This window comes from Hyaena hyaena, unplaced genomic scaffold, assembly GCF_003009895.1.
Source record: "Hyaena hyaena isolate Hyena2069 unplaced genomic scaffold, ASM300989v1 scaffold_27, whole genome shotgun sequence".
NCBI lineage: Eukaryota > Metazoa > Chordata > Mammalia > Carnivora > Hyaenidae > Hyaena > Hyaena hyaena.
In genome coordinates this window covers 1,504,162-1,521,046 of record NW_024080659.1, presented here as the reverse complement: position 1 = coordinate 1,521,046, position 16,885 = coordinate 1,504,162, and the positions used below count along the sequence as shown (strand labels likewise).

The following is a 16,885-nucleotide window of genomic DNA, read 5'->3' as shown; positions in this document are numbered from 1 at the left end:
GAGCTCACACACCCACCCACACTTCCCGCCTCCCACCTCGGGGTGAGATGTGGTTGGGAGAGAGGACTAGTGGGTCCCACCCTTGTCCCCACCTCCCCCAGGGTCCTGGGAAGAGTGTGAGGAGCTGGAAGGGGGAATTGCGGGGTTAACAGGCTGGAAGGGGTAAGTAAGCAGATCAAGTGCATCTGGTTTGCGTGTGATCTGTGTGACCTGGGGCCAGTGGGGTCTCAGTTTACCAGGGCCTGCCTCACAGGTTGTGGTGAGGATTCCGTGAGATTTTATTACACATAAACCCTTTAAAAATTAAAAAAATCTTAGTCAATGAGGGCCAAGTTTCTAACTACGCCATTGCCATGGTTACCATGGGGACGCAGCCTCAGGGCTCCCAGATGGGGTGGGGAGGAAGAGGCAGCAGAGAATTGTGGCAAATCCACCCGAGTGTGGTTTTCAGACCCAGGCGGTTGGAGGGACCCCCGAAGAGACTTCTAGAAGGGGCGGAAGCGGGGGGCACAGGGCATGGCTGGGACCTGACCTACTACAGAGCCAGGCCCAGCAGGAGAGCCTGGTGAGTGGAGGGAGGGAGGGGCCGGGTGACAAAGCCTGGGTGCGGGGGGCTGGGTCACCTGCTCCAGCTGCAGCTGCAGGGTGCGCTGGGCCGCCACGTCCCCCAGGGCGATCTCCACATACGGGTAGCTGGAGCTGGCCGTGGGACGCTGGGTCCGAGTGGACTGGATCTCCTTCAGGGGGAATTTCACCATCAGCTCCTAGAGGGGGAGGGGAGGAGACAGGCTTGTGGGTGGGACAGTCTCAACCCTGCTTGCCTCTCCCCTGCAGATCACATCAGTAGGAGGCAAGACACCTCAGCTGGAGAAGCAGTTCCCCAGAGACTTGCTGGGTGACCCAGGGCGAGTCGCTGTACCTCTCTGGGCTTCAACAAATACTGATGCACACCTCTCTGCATGCCAGGCACTGTTCTGAACACTTGGGATCCAGGGGGCAGTAGATGCCATTGGTGCCCCGACCCTCACATCAAAGCTGCTTCTTAACACCTGCCTCTCTTTCCCTGGAGCTTTGTTTCTGCTCCCCCTGCCCCGAGCAAACTTGGAGCACATGCAGGGAAAGCTGGGGCAATGAGAGTTAATGCCTCCATTAATGACAGAGCGACATGGCGGGGAGATACCCCGGCTCCCTTGCCCCCAGAACAGAGGGCATCCTCTGAGGGCCGTGTTCCATGCTATCTCCTGGGCCCCCAGCTCGACTGAGCGCCAGTTCCTACAGGGGCTGCCTGCTGCTAACACACTCTTCCAGAAGGTGCGTTCCCAAGATGTGTGAGACCTCCCTCCCTGGTCTCACTTCCTCACTCCAGTGTCCCCTAGAGTCACCTCCATATAAAGTCCTAACCCCCAGCCCCTTGCAACGTGACTGTGTTTGGAGGTGAGGCCTTTCAAGAGGAAAGGAAGTTGAAATGGGGTGGTCTCGGTGGGCTCAATTCAAACCTGGCCGGTGTCCTTATAAGAGGAGACACCAGGAATGTGCACCCAGAGAAAGGGCCACATGACGACATGGGAAGAAGGTGGCCATCTACAGGCCAAGGAAGGAGGCCTCAGAGGAAAGCACCCCTGTCGGCACCTTGGTCCTTGACTTCCGGCCTCCAGGCCAATGAGAAATGAACGCCTGCTGCTGAAGCCCCCGGTCTGTGGACCTTGGTCACAGGTTTGAATAGGTTTGTGCGCTGTTGGAGCATTTCTCATGGGTGATCTTTCACTGTCACTGCAGCCCCGTGGGGCGGGCTCCACTACCCCACGTTCCAGGTGGATGAGGGGGGCTCATGGTGGGGAAGAGATGTTGCCAGAGGTCACGCAGCTGCACAGCTCTGCACCCCGGAAGGCAGTGGGGCTCAGAGGAGAGCGGGGCGAGGGGCAGGGCCAGGCTCAGGCCACTCACGTGGGTCTCGGTGCTGAGGAAGTTGAGGCCATTCTGGTTGACGGCAAGGATGCAGGGGGCCGGCACGGCCACGTTGCTGCAGCTCTGGACGAAGAAGAAGGAGGAGCCGAACATGGGTAAGGCGCTGAGGAGGCCTGGTGTGGGGAGAGGGGTCGGTCGGTCAGCGTGGCGGCCACGGTCAGACATAACCTGAGTTTCCCCCTGGCTGTGTCCAGCGTGTGTGTCCTTGCCGCGGGGCTCCCCCAACCTCTCCAGCTGCCCCAGGTGCCCAGGGCCACCCAGAGCCTAGGTGGTGCCTTGATGACAGTTTTAGAAAAGTGTTCTCTCCAGGCAGGGGCTCAGCTTGGCCAGCACCGAAAATGCCTTCGTGGGAAGAAAAAAGCGCCTCCATCCCCAGCCTCCAGGGCCCCCTCTGCAGTAGAGCGCCCCATGATTATCGGCCCCCAGCCCCAGACTCTTACCCAGAAACTGGGCACGGGCCTGGTGGGGGCTAAGCGCCTGTGTCTGCTGCCGGTGCTGGCTGACCAGGCTGAGCCAGGCCGAGCCGGCCATGGTGTGGTAGAGCTGGGCCGGGATGTAGTCCTGGACCTCTCGCCTGCACGGGGACGGAAAAGCAGTCCTGAGTGGCCACCACCATACGTGCTCCGTACAGGGTCTGGTCCATCCTCACCGCGGACAGGTGTTATGCCGAATGCGTGTGATCTTTGCGCCTCCCTGGAAGACTAGTGCTGGTTGTCAAGAGCTCACTCATGTCCTGGTATACAGCAGGCGCTCCATAACCCTGGCTGGTACCACTAGGCTCCCTGCTTGGAGAAGAGGGAACTGAGGCTCTGAGAAGGTCCCTGACTAGTCCTCAGTCACACGGTGACTCGGCGCACTGGGAGGGCTGAAGCTTGAACCCAAGGCGTGTTCGTCCTTTGTAGCCTCGATCCCCAAAGAGAAGCCCAGGCCATAGGGGTGAGATGGACAAGGGTGGGGCATATACTGGTGGGCAGAACAACCACCAGCAGCCGGTCAGAGATGGAGTGGAGAAGCGCTGGGCCCCGGGCTGGACCCCTAGGGCCATCAGACCCCCTACTCCAGTCCCTTCTCTCTGACACATGCTGGCTCTCTCAGGGCAGCCCCTTTTTTGCTGAGAAATACCACCCGCAATCCCAGCCCATCCCAGTTTTCCGGGCCACAGACCCTGGAAGGGTTGGGAGAAAGTTCGGGGGAGCCTCCTTCTCCTAAGAGAGCCCCAGGGCAGCATCTTCCTTCTTCATGCTGCCGGGGTAAGGGCCTAGCATCCGGACTCGGCCTCCCTAGGTTTGGATTCCAGTTCCCTACCATTTATTGGGTAAGCTTCAGTGAGCCCGATAACCTCTGTGGGCCTCAGTTTTCCCATCTGTAAAGGGGGAAAATAAAGTGTGGCTGGGAAGATTACCTGAGTTAATGCAGGCAGAGTGCCCTCCAAAAAGTAAAAGTCAGTGATAAATTTTCCCCCTAGGATTGGAGTTACCGCTTTATGTGCTTCCTTGGCCTTTTGCTTAAAATTATAACCTAAAAAGAGCTTTACATATTGAGCGCTTACTGTATTACGAACTCCTAGACACACACATACGTTACCTTGACTATTACTCATATTTACTATTACTCACACTGGGGGTTCTCAAAGTGTGGCTGAGGGTCTGGGAGGTCAAAGTTACCTGCCTGATAATGCTAAGACAATATGTGGCCTTTTCCTCTCCTGTTTTCTCACAAGTGGGCAGGGGGATTTGTCAGAGGCCACGTGACATGTGAAATCCCAGCAGATGGAGTGGTGTGAAAGCACATCTGAGAACCCAACTGCCTTCTGTTAGGCCATTTGATAAAGAGATCTGCAGGGGTGTCTGGGGGGCTCAGTCGGTTGAGCATCCGACTTCGGCTTAGGTCATGATCTCGCGGTTTGTGGGTTCGAGCCCCGCATCAGGCTCTGTGCTGACAGCTAGCTCAGAGCCTGGAGCCTGCTTCAGATTTTGTATCTCCTCTCTGACCCTCCCTGCTCATGCTGTCTCTCTCTCTCTCAGAAATAAATAAAACATTAAAAAAAAAAGAGAGATCTGCAAAATGTAAAACCACACCACTCCCCTCACTCAATTCTTTTTGGAAAAGAGTTTTTTATAAGTCGTTTGCATTCGTGCATGATATAAATTTATATTACTTGAGTTATTCTTACTTCTCATGTTATTACAACATACAATTGTGTTTAAGTATAATACATTAACCTTATTTTTCAAATAACAAATCATCATTTTAATAAATCAATTTCAACTTTGCCTAGGGTCAGTATATCAGTACTCCAACCCACATACGGGAAAGCTCTTTGGGGTCCTATTTTTAAGGAAGTAAGAATGTTCTGAGACCAAAAGTCTTAGGATGCCAGATTCATCACCTCTTTGGGGATGTCGGTTTAAAGGCTGCCTGACGCCCCAGAATTTATTTAAGGAACCTCCTGTTGTCAGGGGTTGGGGTTGCTGCTGCAGGTGACGCTGAGGTGAACCGTTTCTGTGGCAGCGGGGTGTGTATTTCTCAAAAGCTTTTTGATCATTCCGTTTTCTCTGAGCTATGAATACCGGCCAGAAGCAGCCTATTGTGGAAGGAGGCTGAGCCCCAGCTCACGCTGTGAGGCGGAAGATTCCAGCCCCAGGGCCAGGACAGTCCCTCCTTCAGGGCCAGCTTCCCTGACACTGGTGCTGGGAGCAGAGCCCAGGGCCTGAGGGATTGGGGGGGGCGGGGGCGGGGCGGGGAGGCTGACAGGTGGCAGGTGCTTACACGCTGGGCAGGTAGGAGTGGTCCTTGGCCCTGTGCTGCAGCAAAGCCAGCTTGGACACTTGCTGCAGCTGTTGGTCGCTGGGCGGGCTGGCCGGCACGCTGCTGAAGAGGCCCTTCAGGTAGTCGGGCAGGACCTGTGGGGGAGAATTCCGCAAGGGGCTGCAGGGAGCCATGTGCCTGTGCCTTCATCAGGGGAAGGGGGGAACACGTGCGATTTTAATAGTTCCAGTCCCGCTCACTTTCGGGCTGGGGTGGCCTGCCCCACCCCCTGGCTTTGGGGAACAGGTACTTGCGGGTGAGTGGTGGAGACCGTGGCCTCGAAGCCCCTGTGGGAGTCCCCACAGTGGCCAGGAGTGTCATGGACACCCGCATGCAGCGTTCAGGAATGGCCTGGGGCCTGGTGCTCTGAACACCAGTCTTGGTGCATGGTGGGGAGCACCGTGGGTGGGGAGCATCATCAGTGGGGAGCACCATGAGACCCTGATTCACTAGAGCTGGGGCAGGACCAGAGGATCTGCATTTTCCCAAGTTCCCAAGGGGTGTTTCCGCACTGTAGGCCATTCCGGGCTGCACAGGGCTGGTTGTCAACAGTCACAGCACGCGGCTGTGAAGGGCAAGTGGCAGTATTTTGTACCCGGAATTGCTGAAGCTTTGGCACCAGCTCGACAAAATCGTGAGCCCTCTGTCCAATCCCTTCCAGATTTTGTAAACTCCATGCTCCTTACTTACCTGCGTCTCAAAGGGGAGTAACACGAAGACAAAAATAACAATGTCAGCAAACGCTGGTCACGCGTTTGGACAAGGGACAGGTCAAGCTCTCAGAGGAGGCGGTCAGGAGGGAAGGGGAGGTCAGAGCAGCCTCGTGGAAGAGGTGCTGTGTGGAGCGGCCTTGCCAGCAAGGACTCAGGTGAGCAGAGGTGCGGGAATCACAGGGCAGATGGAGCAGTGGCAGATGGAAGCGCCCATGAATTAGGTAGTGAGGGTGACATGGTCAGACAGCACCGAGGAGTCCATGCAAGGGAGCATGGGCCTCAGCACTAGAAACGGAGCTGGAAACATGAGGGCACCAGATGCCAAGGCCGTGGGGTCTGACTTCACGCGAGACAGCCTGGAAGATTCCAGAGCAGCAGAGTGGACCACGTGCGCTGACCTGGTTGTAGTGCATGGTCACATACAGCTCGTTCTCGAACTTGAGCGGCTGATCCCAGAGCACACGCCGGAACCAGAGCATGTAGCCACCGTCCACCTGCTCCATCTCCGAGGCCACGTCCAGGATGTAGGCACAGCGGCTGAGCGGGCACACGTGCTGGCCTGCGGAGAGCCAGGGGCAGCTGCAGAGCCGAAGTGCACACCCCCGGCCAGGTCCTGGCCCCGCTCCAGGACACGGAGACCTCCGGAAAAGCTACGGCCTCCCAAGGTCTCGCAAAGTGCCTGTATGCTCAGAAGCAGCCCAGCCCCCGTCCAGAGGACGCTGGGGAGAAGGAGAAGCACAGAAGGCCTCAGGTCCTGAGACCAACGGTGCCTTTCCCCAGAACCCCTCCAGGAGAGACCCCTCGCCAGGCTCCTGGAACGGGGGAGGGTGGGGAGGCCTGGGCCCACCAGGAGCGGGCCTGAGTCTGTGAGGCACGGCTCAGTTTTCCCTTCTTGCATTGACATGTCTGCTCCCTGCCTCGTATCTTCAGTAACTCTGAACAGGGGGCCTGACATGATGATAAAGTCCAGACTCCTGGGGCCAGACTGCCTGGCTTTAAATCCCAACTGTGGGGGGCCCTGGGTGGCTCAGTCGGTTAAGCGTCCGACTTTGGCTCAGGTCACAATCTCATGGTTCGTGGGTTCAAGCCCCACATCGGGTTCTGACAGCTCAGAGCCTGGAGCCTGCTTCAGATTCGGTGTCTCCTTCTCTCTTTGCCCCTCCCCGCCTTGCGCTCTGTTTCTCTCTTTCAAAAATAAATACATTAAACAAAGAAAAAAGGTAGCTTCCTGGAATGTAAGCTCCTTGAGGGCAGGGCCCACGGGCTCCTGCTGAGCAGGCCCAAGGGGCAGAGGCGGGAGTCAGGGAGGGCCGGGTCCTCTATGAACTTCCGGTCTGGTAGGCAAGACAAACGTACAGAGCTAGGGGTGCTCGGTGCACAGGAGGAAGGTTCTTTCCCAAGGCAGCAAGGTGCTTCCTGGAGGAAGTGGCATCTGACTTACAGGGCCCAGTGTGCTCAGTCCTCCTGACCACTCACCTCGGTTGGTGACAGCGAAGATGACGTACTCGCTGAAGGCCTCGGGGCGAGTCAGGGCCATCTCGGCGCAGATTTCTTCCACCACGTCCAGGGCCACCTGGAGGGAGGGAAGGTGAGGCTGTGCCTGCCGAGCTGGTCTCCGGCCTCCTAGTCCGCCCGGGCTAGTTCCTCGGGCCCTCTGCAGGGACACGAAGGATCCTCTGAGGACTGGGAATCAGCCTCATGCAGGGAAGGAGCACAGTTTTTGGAGTCTGAGAGACTCGGTTCAAACTTGGGATTCAAATTCTTTTATTAAAAAAATATATATAACTTATTATCAAATAGGCTAACATACAGTGTGCATAGTGTGCTCTTGGTTTTTGGGGTAGAATCCTGCAGTTCATTGCTTACCTACAACACTTCGTAATCATCTTGACAAGTGCCCTCCTCAATGCCCATCACCCTGCCTCCCAGAGTTCAAATTCTGCCTCTGCAGTGTGACCCTGAGTCAGAGTTCACCTCCCTGAGGCTCAGTCTGCTTCTTTGAGATGTAAGTCCTGCCCTGTGGGGCTTTGGGAGGGACTGACAAGGGCTCAGCACCCTTGGCAGGGGGGACTCAGGTGTCCCCACGTCTCCAGCACCTGCCTGCCAGAAACATTCCCTCACTTACGGTGCATGTTTTAATTTTGAGGTGGCGTTCAAGGCCTCCGGGGAGAAGAAAGAGCTGCCTCTTGGAACTGCGGCCCGCCTGGGACAAAGAGAGGGCAGGAGATGAGAGAGGCTGGGACTTGGGATCTGGGCCAGCAACTGTGCCCTGCATGTTAGTCCCCAAGCCAAGGGGCCTAGGACAGGCTTGTGCAGAAACCCGGGTGCATCTGGACCAGGTGGGGCCCGACTGCACATCTCTGAGCAGTGAGCGCACACGGGGTCTCTGGACAGGGCTCCTGACTCATGCTCATCCTGACGCCCCCCCGGCCCCCACGCCACGCTCACCAACATGGCCCGAAGCTCCATGCTGCTGGGGGGCTCCACACGGCCTCCAAAGCGCAAGGTTTTCTGCAGATTCTGCTCACAGGCCTTCGCAATCCCTATAGAAGCAGGGAGTCAATGCCTTGCGTGGGGTGGGCACCAGACAGGAGCCCGCTGGTTTCTCTCCACAGTCTATGGGGCATTTACTCTCTCGTTTGGTAGCTGAGGGAACAGCTCAGGGAGGGGCAGTGATTTGCCCAAGGTTGAGAGCTGGCTTGTAAGAGCTACATCCGAACCCACGTCTCGTATAGTTAATTAAAGCCTTTTGGCTAGCCACAGTCCCCTGGGAAATAGCCGTCACCTGCTGCAGTTGACGGGTATGTCCCCGGCAGGCTGCGTGGCTATGGGAATGCGGCTGTGCCCCTGCCAGCTGGGACCCCCGTGCCGACCGCCCGCCCTCACCCGGAGTTCAGGGCAGAAGACCCCACCAAGTGTCTCTCCGTTTCTCTGGATTAAATGTGCCCTCGCTCTGCTCTGGGGAGGAGGTCGAGGTAAGAGTTCTCAGGTGCATTCTGCTGCTATCTCGGACCTGGGAGCCCTTCCTCGTGGAGCTGGGTCTATTCATCTTGGAGTCTGGGAATGTTCACTGAATCAAAGAGGAGGATTCACGTAGCGCCTGGGGGGCTGAGTCACTTAAGTGTCTGACTCTTGGTTTTGGCGCAGGTCATGATCTCAGGTTGATAGGATCAAGCCGCGCATAGGGCTCTGTGCTCACAGCTTGGAGCCTGCTTGGGATTCTCTCTCTCTCTGTCTCTCTCTCTCTCTCTCTGTCTCTCTCACTGTGCCCCTCCCCTGCTTCCATGCATGTTCTCTCTCAAAATAAATAAACTTTAAAAAAAAAAAAAAAGAAGGATTCGGAGTCAGACAATTTGAGGTTCCCTATCTCCTTCATGACTGCCATGATGACCACCTAGCCCAAACTTTTATTTAGGGGGAAATCCAGGAGTTGCTTTGGAAACAAGGGTGGGGGTAAGGCCAAGGACCGGCCCCTCCCCCCCATACTTTTAGGGTGGAAAGGCTGAGACCCTGCCACCAGCTGGGTCTCACCCCTGCCCAGACCCACCCAAGACCATAGTTGATTCGCAACGGCCAGAGAAGCAGGGCCTCACCGCGTCCTCTGGGCCCTTGCCACCTTCTTCCTTCTCCCACACATTCCCACCTCCAGACCTTTGCTCCTCCCTTCCATGTGCCTACTCCCCAGGGCAACACCCCCTCCAGGAAGCCTTCCCTGACATGCCACTCTCTGCATTAGATCGGACAACCCATTGCATCAGCCCCTGTGGGATCCCTGCAAATGTTTGGGGAGGGAATTAATATTAGTAAACATTGCCCAAGTGCATGTGAGGGACCGGGCCCTCTGCGTGTCCCCCCCCCCCCCCCCCCCCCCCCCCCCCCCCCCCCCCCCCCACTGGCTTCCCAGCCAATCCCCATGAAGACAGGCCCACAGCCCTGGGTCACCACTCCCTAGCCCCTCACCCTGGAAGGGCAGGCCCGGAGTCCGGCTCACATCTTGGAGGAAGCGCACAAGGTATGGCTGGAGGACCCCAGAGCAGCTGTGGTAGGCAGCCACGATATACAGCAGCCTCCAGCCTCGCTGGCAGCTGTCCCTGCGGGGACACACACACGGGGCCACGTCGCAGGCAGCCACAGCCCTGGAGTGCCATGCCAGGAGGCTCCGGGACTGGGCTGGAGTTCTTGGGCTGCCAGGCAGCTCCTGTCTTGTGAGAATGCCCCTCCTCGGCCAGGGAGAGGAGGGCGGGTGGGCCCCAGAGCCATGCGGAAGGTACGATCTGCCTGGGAAGCCAGGGTAGGAGATGGGAAAGTAGGAGACGAGGCCCTTGACGTGACATGCTGCACATGCACAAAAATCCCGCAAGGATTCCCTGGGTAGAATCCCTCTGTGGAGGCTCACAGGTGAAGGTCCCTGCATGAGGGCAAGGGGGGCCTGCTGGGGCTGTGCAGAGGTAGTGGTGGGGAAGCCTGGGTGTGGGAAGGGACGGGGGATGTGCTGAGTGCTTCCAGAATTCCTGGGGGACAGAGAGTATGCGGGGAGGAAGAATTGATGGGGACAGGGGGACGGATCTGGTGGTCACAGACCATCACACACTGGCCACTTGCTGTGTGCTGGTCCCGCAAAACACGGTGATTCACCTTCACACCAGCCTGGATGTGAGGGCTTCACCTGTGGGGACAGCTGGTGACTGGGGACGGCATTTGGACTCCTTTAAGAAAGCAGCCACTCCTCCCTAGGTCACCGTGGTTTGGGGATGGGCATGGGAGCCAGGTCTGACCAACTAGAAGCCTGCAGTCCCCAGGCCTCAGTGATGTATGCGTTAGGGACGGTTATCTGATCCAGGTCTGGCCAGTTAAGAGTTCAGCCTTCCTTTGGATAGGGACACGTATTTGGCCCAGTACTAGCCAGTCAAATCTCTGCATCCTCCAGCCATGGTGGTTGGCTCAGGGCAGGGCACAGGACCAACTCAAGCCAGTAAGATTGGGTTGGGACATTGTTGCTACAGATATTGGGTCAATCTTGCTTTCCCTAGGATTGCTGAACCGGAAAATGTGTCTCCAGACCTGTATCTTGCCAGCATGTTGGAGATATTACTTAAGAACTTTATCAACACAGGGAGAAGCAGGGCCAGAGCATAGAGAAAGACTGCTTCCTAATGACACCTGGATCCGGCTATGCCTGAATCCATATTTGGCCTTTCCAGTCACCTGAACTCTCTTTTGCTTAAAGCAGCTTGAACTGGGCTTCTGTCACTTACAGCCAGGAACCTGAACATACACATTATCATTGCCATTTTACAGATGAGGAAACTGAAGCTCAGAGAGCAGCAATGGCTTGTCCCCACTCGAGCAATTCCAAGTACATGTGCTCTGCCTACTGAGTGAAGGAGACGATGACGGGGAGAGAGTCAGGAGGGAAGGCCTGGGGAGTTGAGGCTGATCCGGCCCCTCTTTTTAAATTTTTTTTTTAAATTTATTTATGTTTGAGACAGAGCATGAGCGGGGGAGGGGCAGAGACAGACAGAATCAGAAGCAGGCTTTAGGCTCTGAGCTGTCAGCACAGAGCCTGATGCGGGGCTCGAACCCATGAACCATGAGATCATGCCCTGAGCTGAAGTCGGAGGCTCAACCGACTGAGCCACCCAGGCGCCCCTGAACCGGCCCCTCTTAGAGCGAGAACGCAGCGTGGGGACAAGGGGGCAGAGGTAAAGGCCTGGCCCACTCACTGCTTGGTGCTGGTGTTCTCCGTGATCTGCTTCACGACTTGGCAGTAACACTCATCCCGCATGACTTCGTGGTCGCCGCACAGCTGAAGGAGGGCAGGCCAGGTCACGTGCCGAGGCCATGCCAGGCCCCACGCCACACACCAGGCACATAAGAACAGGGTGAGCACGTGGAGAAAGGCTGGGGGTCCTTTCTCCAGCCCCCTCCCCACCTGCAGGATGGGCTTCCCATCCCTGTGTCCTGCAACTTTGGTTGACAGATGGGGAAACTGAGCCACACGGCAGGAAAGGGAGCACCTGGCAAGATCGGCTGGACTGACCTTCAGGAGGGTGTAAAGCACGTCCAGTTCACTCTGGCCCTTCAGGGGGGCATCGCCCATGAACCTCATCACAGCTGTAGGAAAGACGTGTCCCACTCAGGCCACTAGACACCCAGCTGCCCACTCACCCCAGGGCACCCCAAGGTTGGGTCTGTCCCTGGGGGGGCTATGGCCAGAGGCAGCTGGGGGCTCCTCTTCCCTTAAAGGGGACCCCGGGCTGAGCTGAGGGGAGGGGAAGACTGAGGGCCAGAGAAGTGGGATGAGCAGGGTCACACAGTGCCGGACGCCCCTGACCCAGGGCCCTGGCCACAGTCCCACCCCCACACCTAGGAACATGTCGGTGGCCATCTTGTTGAGGCTGCTGTCGCTGAGCTCGATGAGAGATTCCTGGAGCGGGGTCTGTGAGGGGAGGGAGGGACAAGTCAGAAAGAGGAGGGCCACATGGGGCAGGAGATTCTCCCTCACAAAAAAGGAACCCGGCTTGACAGTGGGACAGATGCTGCCCCTGGGAGAAGCCCAGGCCCCCGGCTGCTGAGGGCTGGGAGGGGTCCCACTGAGGACAAGACTGTTGGCCCAAGGGGCCTGGGAGGGGGCTCTTGCGTCATCGTCATCGGTTTACGCATGGCTCATCGTCATCGGTTTACGCATGGCGAAACAGGCCTGGGGCTGGACACCTTGGTGAAGCAAAGCATGTCTTCCAAGGTTCTAGACTCCCGACCCTCCTTGGATTTCAGCCTGAGGCCGTCCCTGCAACAGGAGACAGGTGCCACTGACGAGTCTTGCCTCTGGGCCTTTGGCTACATCCTTTCACCACACAGAGCGTTCTTGACCCCCCATCAGTCAGCCGGGCAGGAAGGGCCCTGTGGCTCCTGGAAGCGGAGGTCGCAGGTGGACCTCACAGCTGGGTGGCTTCTCATCCCCCCCGGAAGTGGGGTCTCCCCCCTTGGATGGCTGGGAGAAGCCCTGGAAGACCCTCCCCTCCGCAGAGCGAGGATAAGGGGTGCGGGCTACCACTCACTGGGGTCTCCTCTGAGGGTCTCGGAAATACTTCTGGGCAAACTCAAGCATCGTGTAGGGTGGGAGAGTCAGGCTGTCCTCCGCGCGGTCAGGGGAGCCAGCCCTGACCGCGGGACCCTGCGGGACGGCCGGAGCTAAGAGGGCCCGCTCTGCCACAACCGCTCACATGCGCTCACACGCGCTCACACTCCAGGCTGACTCTGGCCAGGCCCTCTCAGGCTGCCCCCGGCCCCACCGCCATTCAGTTGCCCTGGCAGCCTCTGCCTGGTCACACCTGCCACGTGCGCCCCACCCCCCACATCTGCCCCCACCCCCACCATACACATCCCATCCCGGGGGTTGGCCTCCCTGACTGCTCAGTTCTAGCTGGCAGTGCCCCTCACCTCTTAGTTTCACCTCACTCCACCCCTCACTGGCTCCCTCCCATGAGGCTGACCCTGCCCCGTTCGCCTGGCCCCACCCCCTCCCAGGGTGACCACCTGCTGGCCCCCAGGCCGCTCCTGCCCCTTGGGCCTCATCACAACCCTTCCGCTGACCCCCACCATCCCTACCCCATTTGGCCACAACCACCTCTGGTCACTTGCCGTGGGGCATACATCCGGCTAAGCCCTACCAGGTTCCCCCCGTCCTGGCCACGATCACTGTGCTCCTGTCCACCTCCATAGTCAGGCTGACAGCCCCCCGCCCCCCATCTCAGCCCATCACCTGGCCCTGCCGGTCTCACCTCCCTCCTGCGGCCCACCTCCCGCGCAGCGGCCGTGCAGCCCACCGCAGCGGCCACCGCGGCAGCGCGGCCCCGGCCCGGCTCGGCCGGCAACTGCAGGAAGTCAGGGGCAGCCGCGGGCTGCACCAGCTCAGAAGGGAAGCGGCCCACAGGCCCGTGGATGGTCCCAAACCTCCAGCCTAGCGGGGAAGGGAAAGGCTCTAAGACACGCAGGAGGGTCTCATCTTGGGACTAAGGGGACCCTCTAGGAACACTCGAGCACCTTCCTGGCCCTGCCTCAGTGCTCTGTGGGGAGGACAGGCCGTGGAGCCTGTCTGCAGAGGGGGAAACGGGAAGGGAAGACATTCATTTCCTCAGTGGGAGGTGGAGCAGAAAGCACGGTGCTTGCAGACTCACAGGCAGAGAGAGAGAGACCTGGGCCACATCCGTGGGCACGTGAATACTCATGGACACCCCACAGCCAGGTATGGAGACACAGGGCTGGGCTAGGCGGCCCCCAGGAGGACGTGAGTGAGCCACAGCAGGCACCGAGGAGACCAGGCCGGGCCAGACCCCTCTGGGGCCCCGAGAAGCCCCCATGGAGTACGTGCAGTGTGAGTGCACGAAACCGGGCACACTGTCTAGCGTGTCCAGGTTTGGGAGCACGGGGGGCTGGACCGGGGGGCTGGGGGTATCCACCAAAGTCGGGGCCTCTGCGCCGAAGCTCTTCCAGGTACACGACCTTCTTGCGGACAACGCATCCGGCACTGTAGCCTGGGGGTGAGGCCGAGATCAGCACCTGCCAGGGAGGCCCCCTCGCCTAGCCCCGCCATCCCTACCCACTGTGTCCCACGGCCCTGACCCATTCGAGGTGGCTCCAGGGGCTGCAGGTGAATGATGTCGCCCTTGTGGAAGGCCAGCAGCGCCGGGTCCTCAGGCAAGAAGTTCCTTACTGCGACCACATAGTCTGAGTCCTGTATCAGGCAGGGGAGGGGGAGGGGCTGCAGTCCCATCCCCCTCCTCCCAGAAACCTGGGGCCACTCCCCTGCTCCTCTTCTCCACTGGTATTCCTTCCTGACTCATGGGGGAGGGAACATTCCCTGGGTGAGAGAGGGAAGGATGTTGTGCAAGTAGATGGGGAGCCCTGTGAAGTGCTGGAGACCGAGTCAGACGAATGCAGGCAGACACCAGAGTGCACGCGCCGGGCTTACCCATTCCATCCCTCACCTAAGCTTCCCCACTGGGGCCAGGGGCCCAGCACCTGAGGAGGGGGGCAGCTGTAGGGCGATCCTGACCTTCTTCAGCTCCAGGATGAAGTCGTCCACCAGGGTCTTGACCTGGTGGGCTCGGGCTGAGAAGAGGATGACCTTCTCGCTGGCCAAGTTGAATTCTAGCATGTTCTGGGAGGGGATGGTCACAAACAGGATATCGGCAAAGCTGGAGAACGGGGGAGGTGGCATGAAGGCAGAGATCCCTGGGCTCCCCCACCCAGCCTGCTCCGTCTGGCCGGTACCATCCCCAAAGCCCAGTCCCGCCTCGGCCAGCCCCCTGCCCCTGCCGCGGGGGGCGGGGGGGACCTGAGAGCTCGCCCAGCCCCACTCCCCACCCTGCCTGTGGCTCTAGTCCACTTCCTATCACCCTTTGAACTGACACTCCAGCCCCACTACCCTCTGCCTTTCTCTATTTTTTTTCCTCTTGATCCAACCCCCAGATTGTGCCCCCACACACGTATCTCCTTCACCCACTGAGCAAATTCTCTGCATCTCTCTTGCAACCAAGGAGCAAGGCTCTCCTCCTATGCTCGTGGGACTGAGGACAAAAAGGGGCTGCTGACAAGGAAGGGGTCCAAGGACTCAGTGAGGCCTTATGCCAGAGCACCCTTTCCCTTCCTGGCTGCAACCACACTTGGCTGTTCACAACCCCCCCCTCCCCCCTGCACAGAGCTCTGTGAGGGCAGGGCTGGGGTGTGGTCTGAAAGGCAGGAAAGGGTAGTAATGGGCTCCTAGCTCATCCACTTCCTGACTGTGTGACCTGAGAGCACCTATTCCCACTGAGCCTCGGTTTCCCCATATCTAAAACAGGCTTGCTTAAAGGGCTTGGCATGGAGCCTGGCACGTCACAGGCACTCGGCAGCTGGCTAGGGAAAGAGTCAGGGAGGAAATGCTAGTGCCAGTCCACGCCGTCTCCAGCTAACCCCAGCCTCGCCTGCCTGCCTCCCGGTCACCTGTACGTGCGCAGGACCCGCAGCTGCCCACCAGCCTCCCGGCTGCCCTTGACCATCCGCAGGAGTTTGATGCCTGAGTGGGACACAGCTAGGATCTGCACGCCAGTGCCCACACTGCCCTGGGGAGAAGACAAGGGGCGCGTGAGCGTCTCCCAGCCTCCTCCCTGAAGCCTCTGGGAGAGCGGGGGCTGGCAGGGGGTCGCACCGTGGCCGGGAAGAGGCGGGAGAAGTAGATCTCCCAGCTGTCGCGTGCGGTGCTGACCACGGCCCGCTTCACACTCTCGGTTGCCAGCGGCCGCTGCGTGTCCAGCTGGTTCTGGGCTAAGGGATGCCATGTCAGGTGAGAACTCTCTCACCCTCCCCTGCCAGCCCACATTGCAGGGGGCGGGGAGGCTGACACCCAGCAAGAAGGTATTGGAACAGTGTGTTCTCAGTGTCTACACTGGGAAACTAAGATCCATGGACAGACAGGATGACTAGTGTTTGGGCCACACGGGGTGTTAGGCCAAACTGGACTCAGACTGGCAGCCTGGCCTCAGAAGAGGCCAGAAGCAGAGCAAGGAGGGGTGCCTGGGAGGCAAATGGGGCTGGGTTCGTCCCCTGGAAAGGGCTGGCTTGGCTTTGGCTGGCTGTCCCATCAATGTCCCCTCCCTCTCCCTGTGGTACCAAACAGGGCTTTCATCTTCAGCCTCTCGTCCTCGGAGATGCGCACGCAGGCCTCGGAGAGCGTGTCATGGAGGATCTGCAGGAATGGGCCGCAGCGCAGGGAGCTCGTGGGACGCCTCCCCCCGCCCCCCAGCTGGGAACCCAGACTGGACTGTTCTAGGCTGAGTGGGAATGCAGAGGCTCCTATCGGTGCAGCAACTGTGTGAATCAATTCCATTTCCAAAGGACCCTATCCTTTCTCCTCTTCCACAACCAGTGCCTCCCCTCCTAGGCCTCAGTTTCCTCATGCACACGGGGGAGTTTGGATTTGACTTCTGAGTCCCATGTAGTGCAGACAATCTTTGTGTCTGGTTAAATGGAACTGTGGGCTTGCTGACCTTGTCCACGAGGGTGGGAGATTCCCTAGAACAGCTTCCCAACCTCACTGTGGTCAAGGACACTAAGTCCAAGAGTACAGAGTGAAATCTGTAGATGCCTAGTCTATATACCCATTGCCCTGATGAGTACACTGAGCCAGAAAGGGAAGAGAAGACCTCACCTGCCGGAACAAGAGGTCTAGCTGCACAGGGTGGCTGTAGCTGTCCTTGGGGTAAAATACCTGTGGGATTGGGGCTCCAGTGAGGCCCTCTGGATAGTCCCCTCACTCTGCCTCACACTCGGCCCTACCCGGGCCAGATACCGCTGGCTCCAAACCACCAGGGTCCCTGGCTCTGACTCTGCCCTCTGGCTCAGACCAGGCTCTTGTGCCC

General features: G+C 58.7%; 1 protein-coding gene across 1 annotated transcript in view; it reads right to left on the bottom strand.

Annotated features, from left to right (window-relative positions):
* The window catches only part of MYO15A (myosin XVA), a 49,161-nt gene that overhangs the window by 1,190 nt on the left and 31,086 nt on the right, over window positions 1-16,885 (bottom strand). The window contains exons 43-64 of the mRNA XM_039227269.1: window positions 16,675-16,734; window positions 16,137-16,212; window positions 15,676-15,791; window positions 15,471-15,589; window positions 14,542-14,683; window positions 14,109-14,220; window positions 13,946-14,020; window positions 13,268-13,446; window positions 12,545-12,660; window positions 12,201-12,273; window positions 11,853-11,925; window positions 11,527-11,600; window positions 11,210-11,292; window positions 9,447-9,577; window positions 7,935-8,029; window positions 7,612-7,689; window positions 6,963-7,059; window positions 5,885-6,045; window positions 4,735-4,868; window positions 2,406-2,539; window positions 1,945-2,078; window positions 624-764 (exon numbers count right to left, since the gene is read on the bottom strand). Coding sequence (XP_039083200.1) covers window positions 624-764; window positions 1,945-2,078; window positions 2,406-2,539; window positions 4,735-4,868; window positions 5,885-6,045; window positions 6,963-7,059; window positions 7,612-7,689; window positions 7,935-8,029; window positions 9,447-9,577; window positions 11,210-11,292; window positions 11,527-11,600; window positions 11,853-11,925; window positions 12,201-12,273; window positions 12,545-12,660; window positions 13,268-13,446; window positions 13,946-14,020; window positions 14,109-14,220; window positions 14,542-14,683; window positions 15,471-15,589; window positions 15,676-15,791; window positions 16,137-16,212; window positions 16,675-16,734 — 2,403 coding nt within the window. The remainder of the gene's footprint in view (window positions 1-623; window positions 765-1,944; window positions 2,079-2,405; window positions 2,540-4,734; window positions 4,869-5,884; window positions 6,046-6,962; window positions 7,060-7,611; window positions 7,690-7,934; window positions 8,030-9,446; window positions 9,578-11,209; window positions 11,293-11,526; window positions 11,601-11,852; window positions 11,926-12,200; window positions 12,274-12,544; window positions 12,661-13,267; window positions 13,447-13,945; window positions 14,021-14,108; window positions 14,221-14,541; window positions 14,684-15,470; window positions 15,590-15,675; window positions 15,792-16,136; window positions 16,213-16,674; window positions 16,735-16,885) is intronic.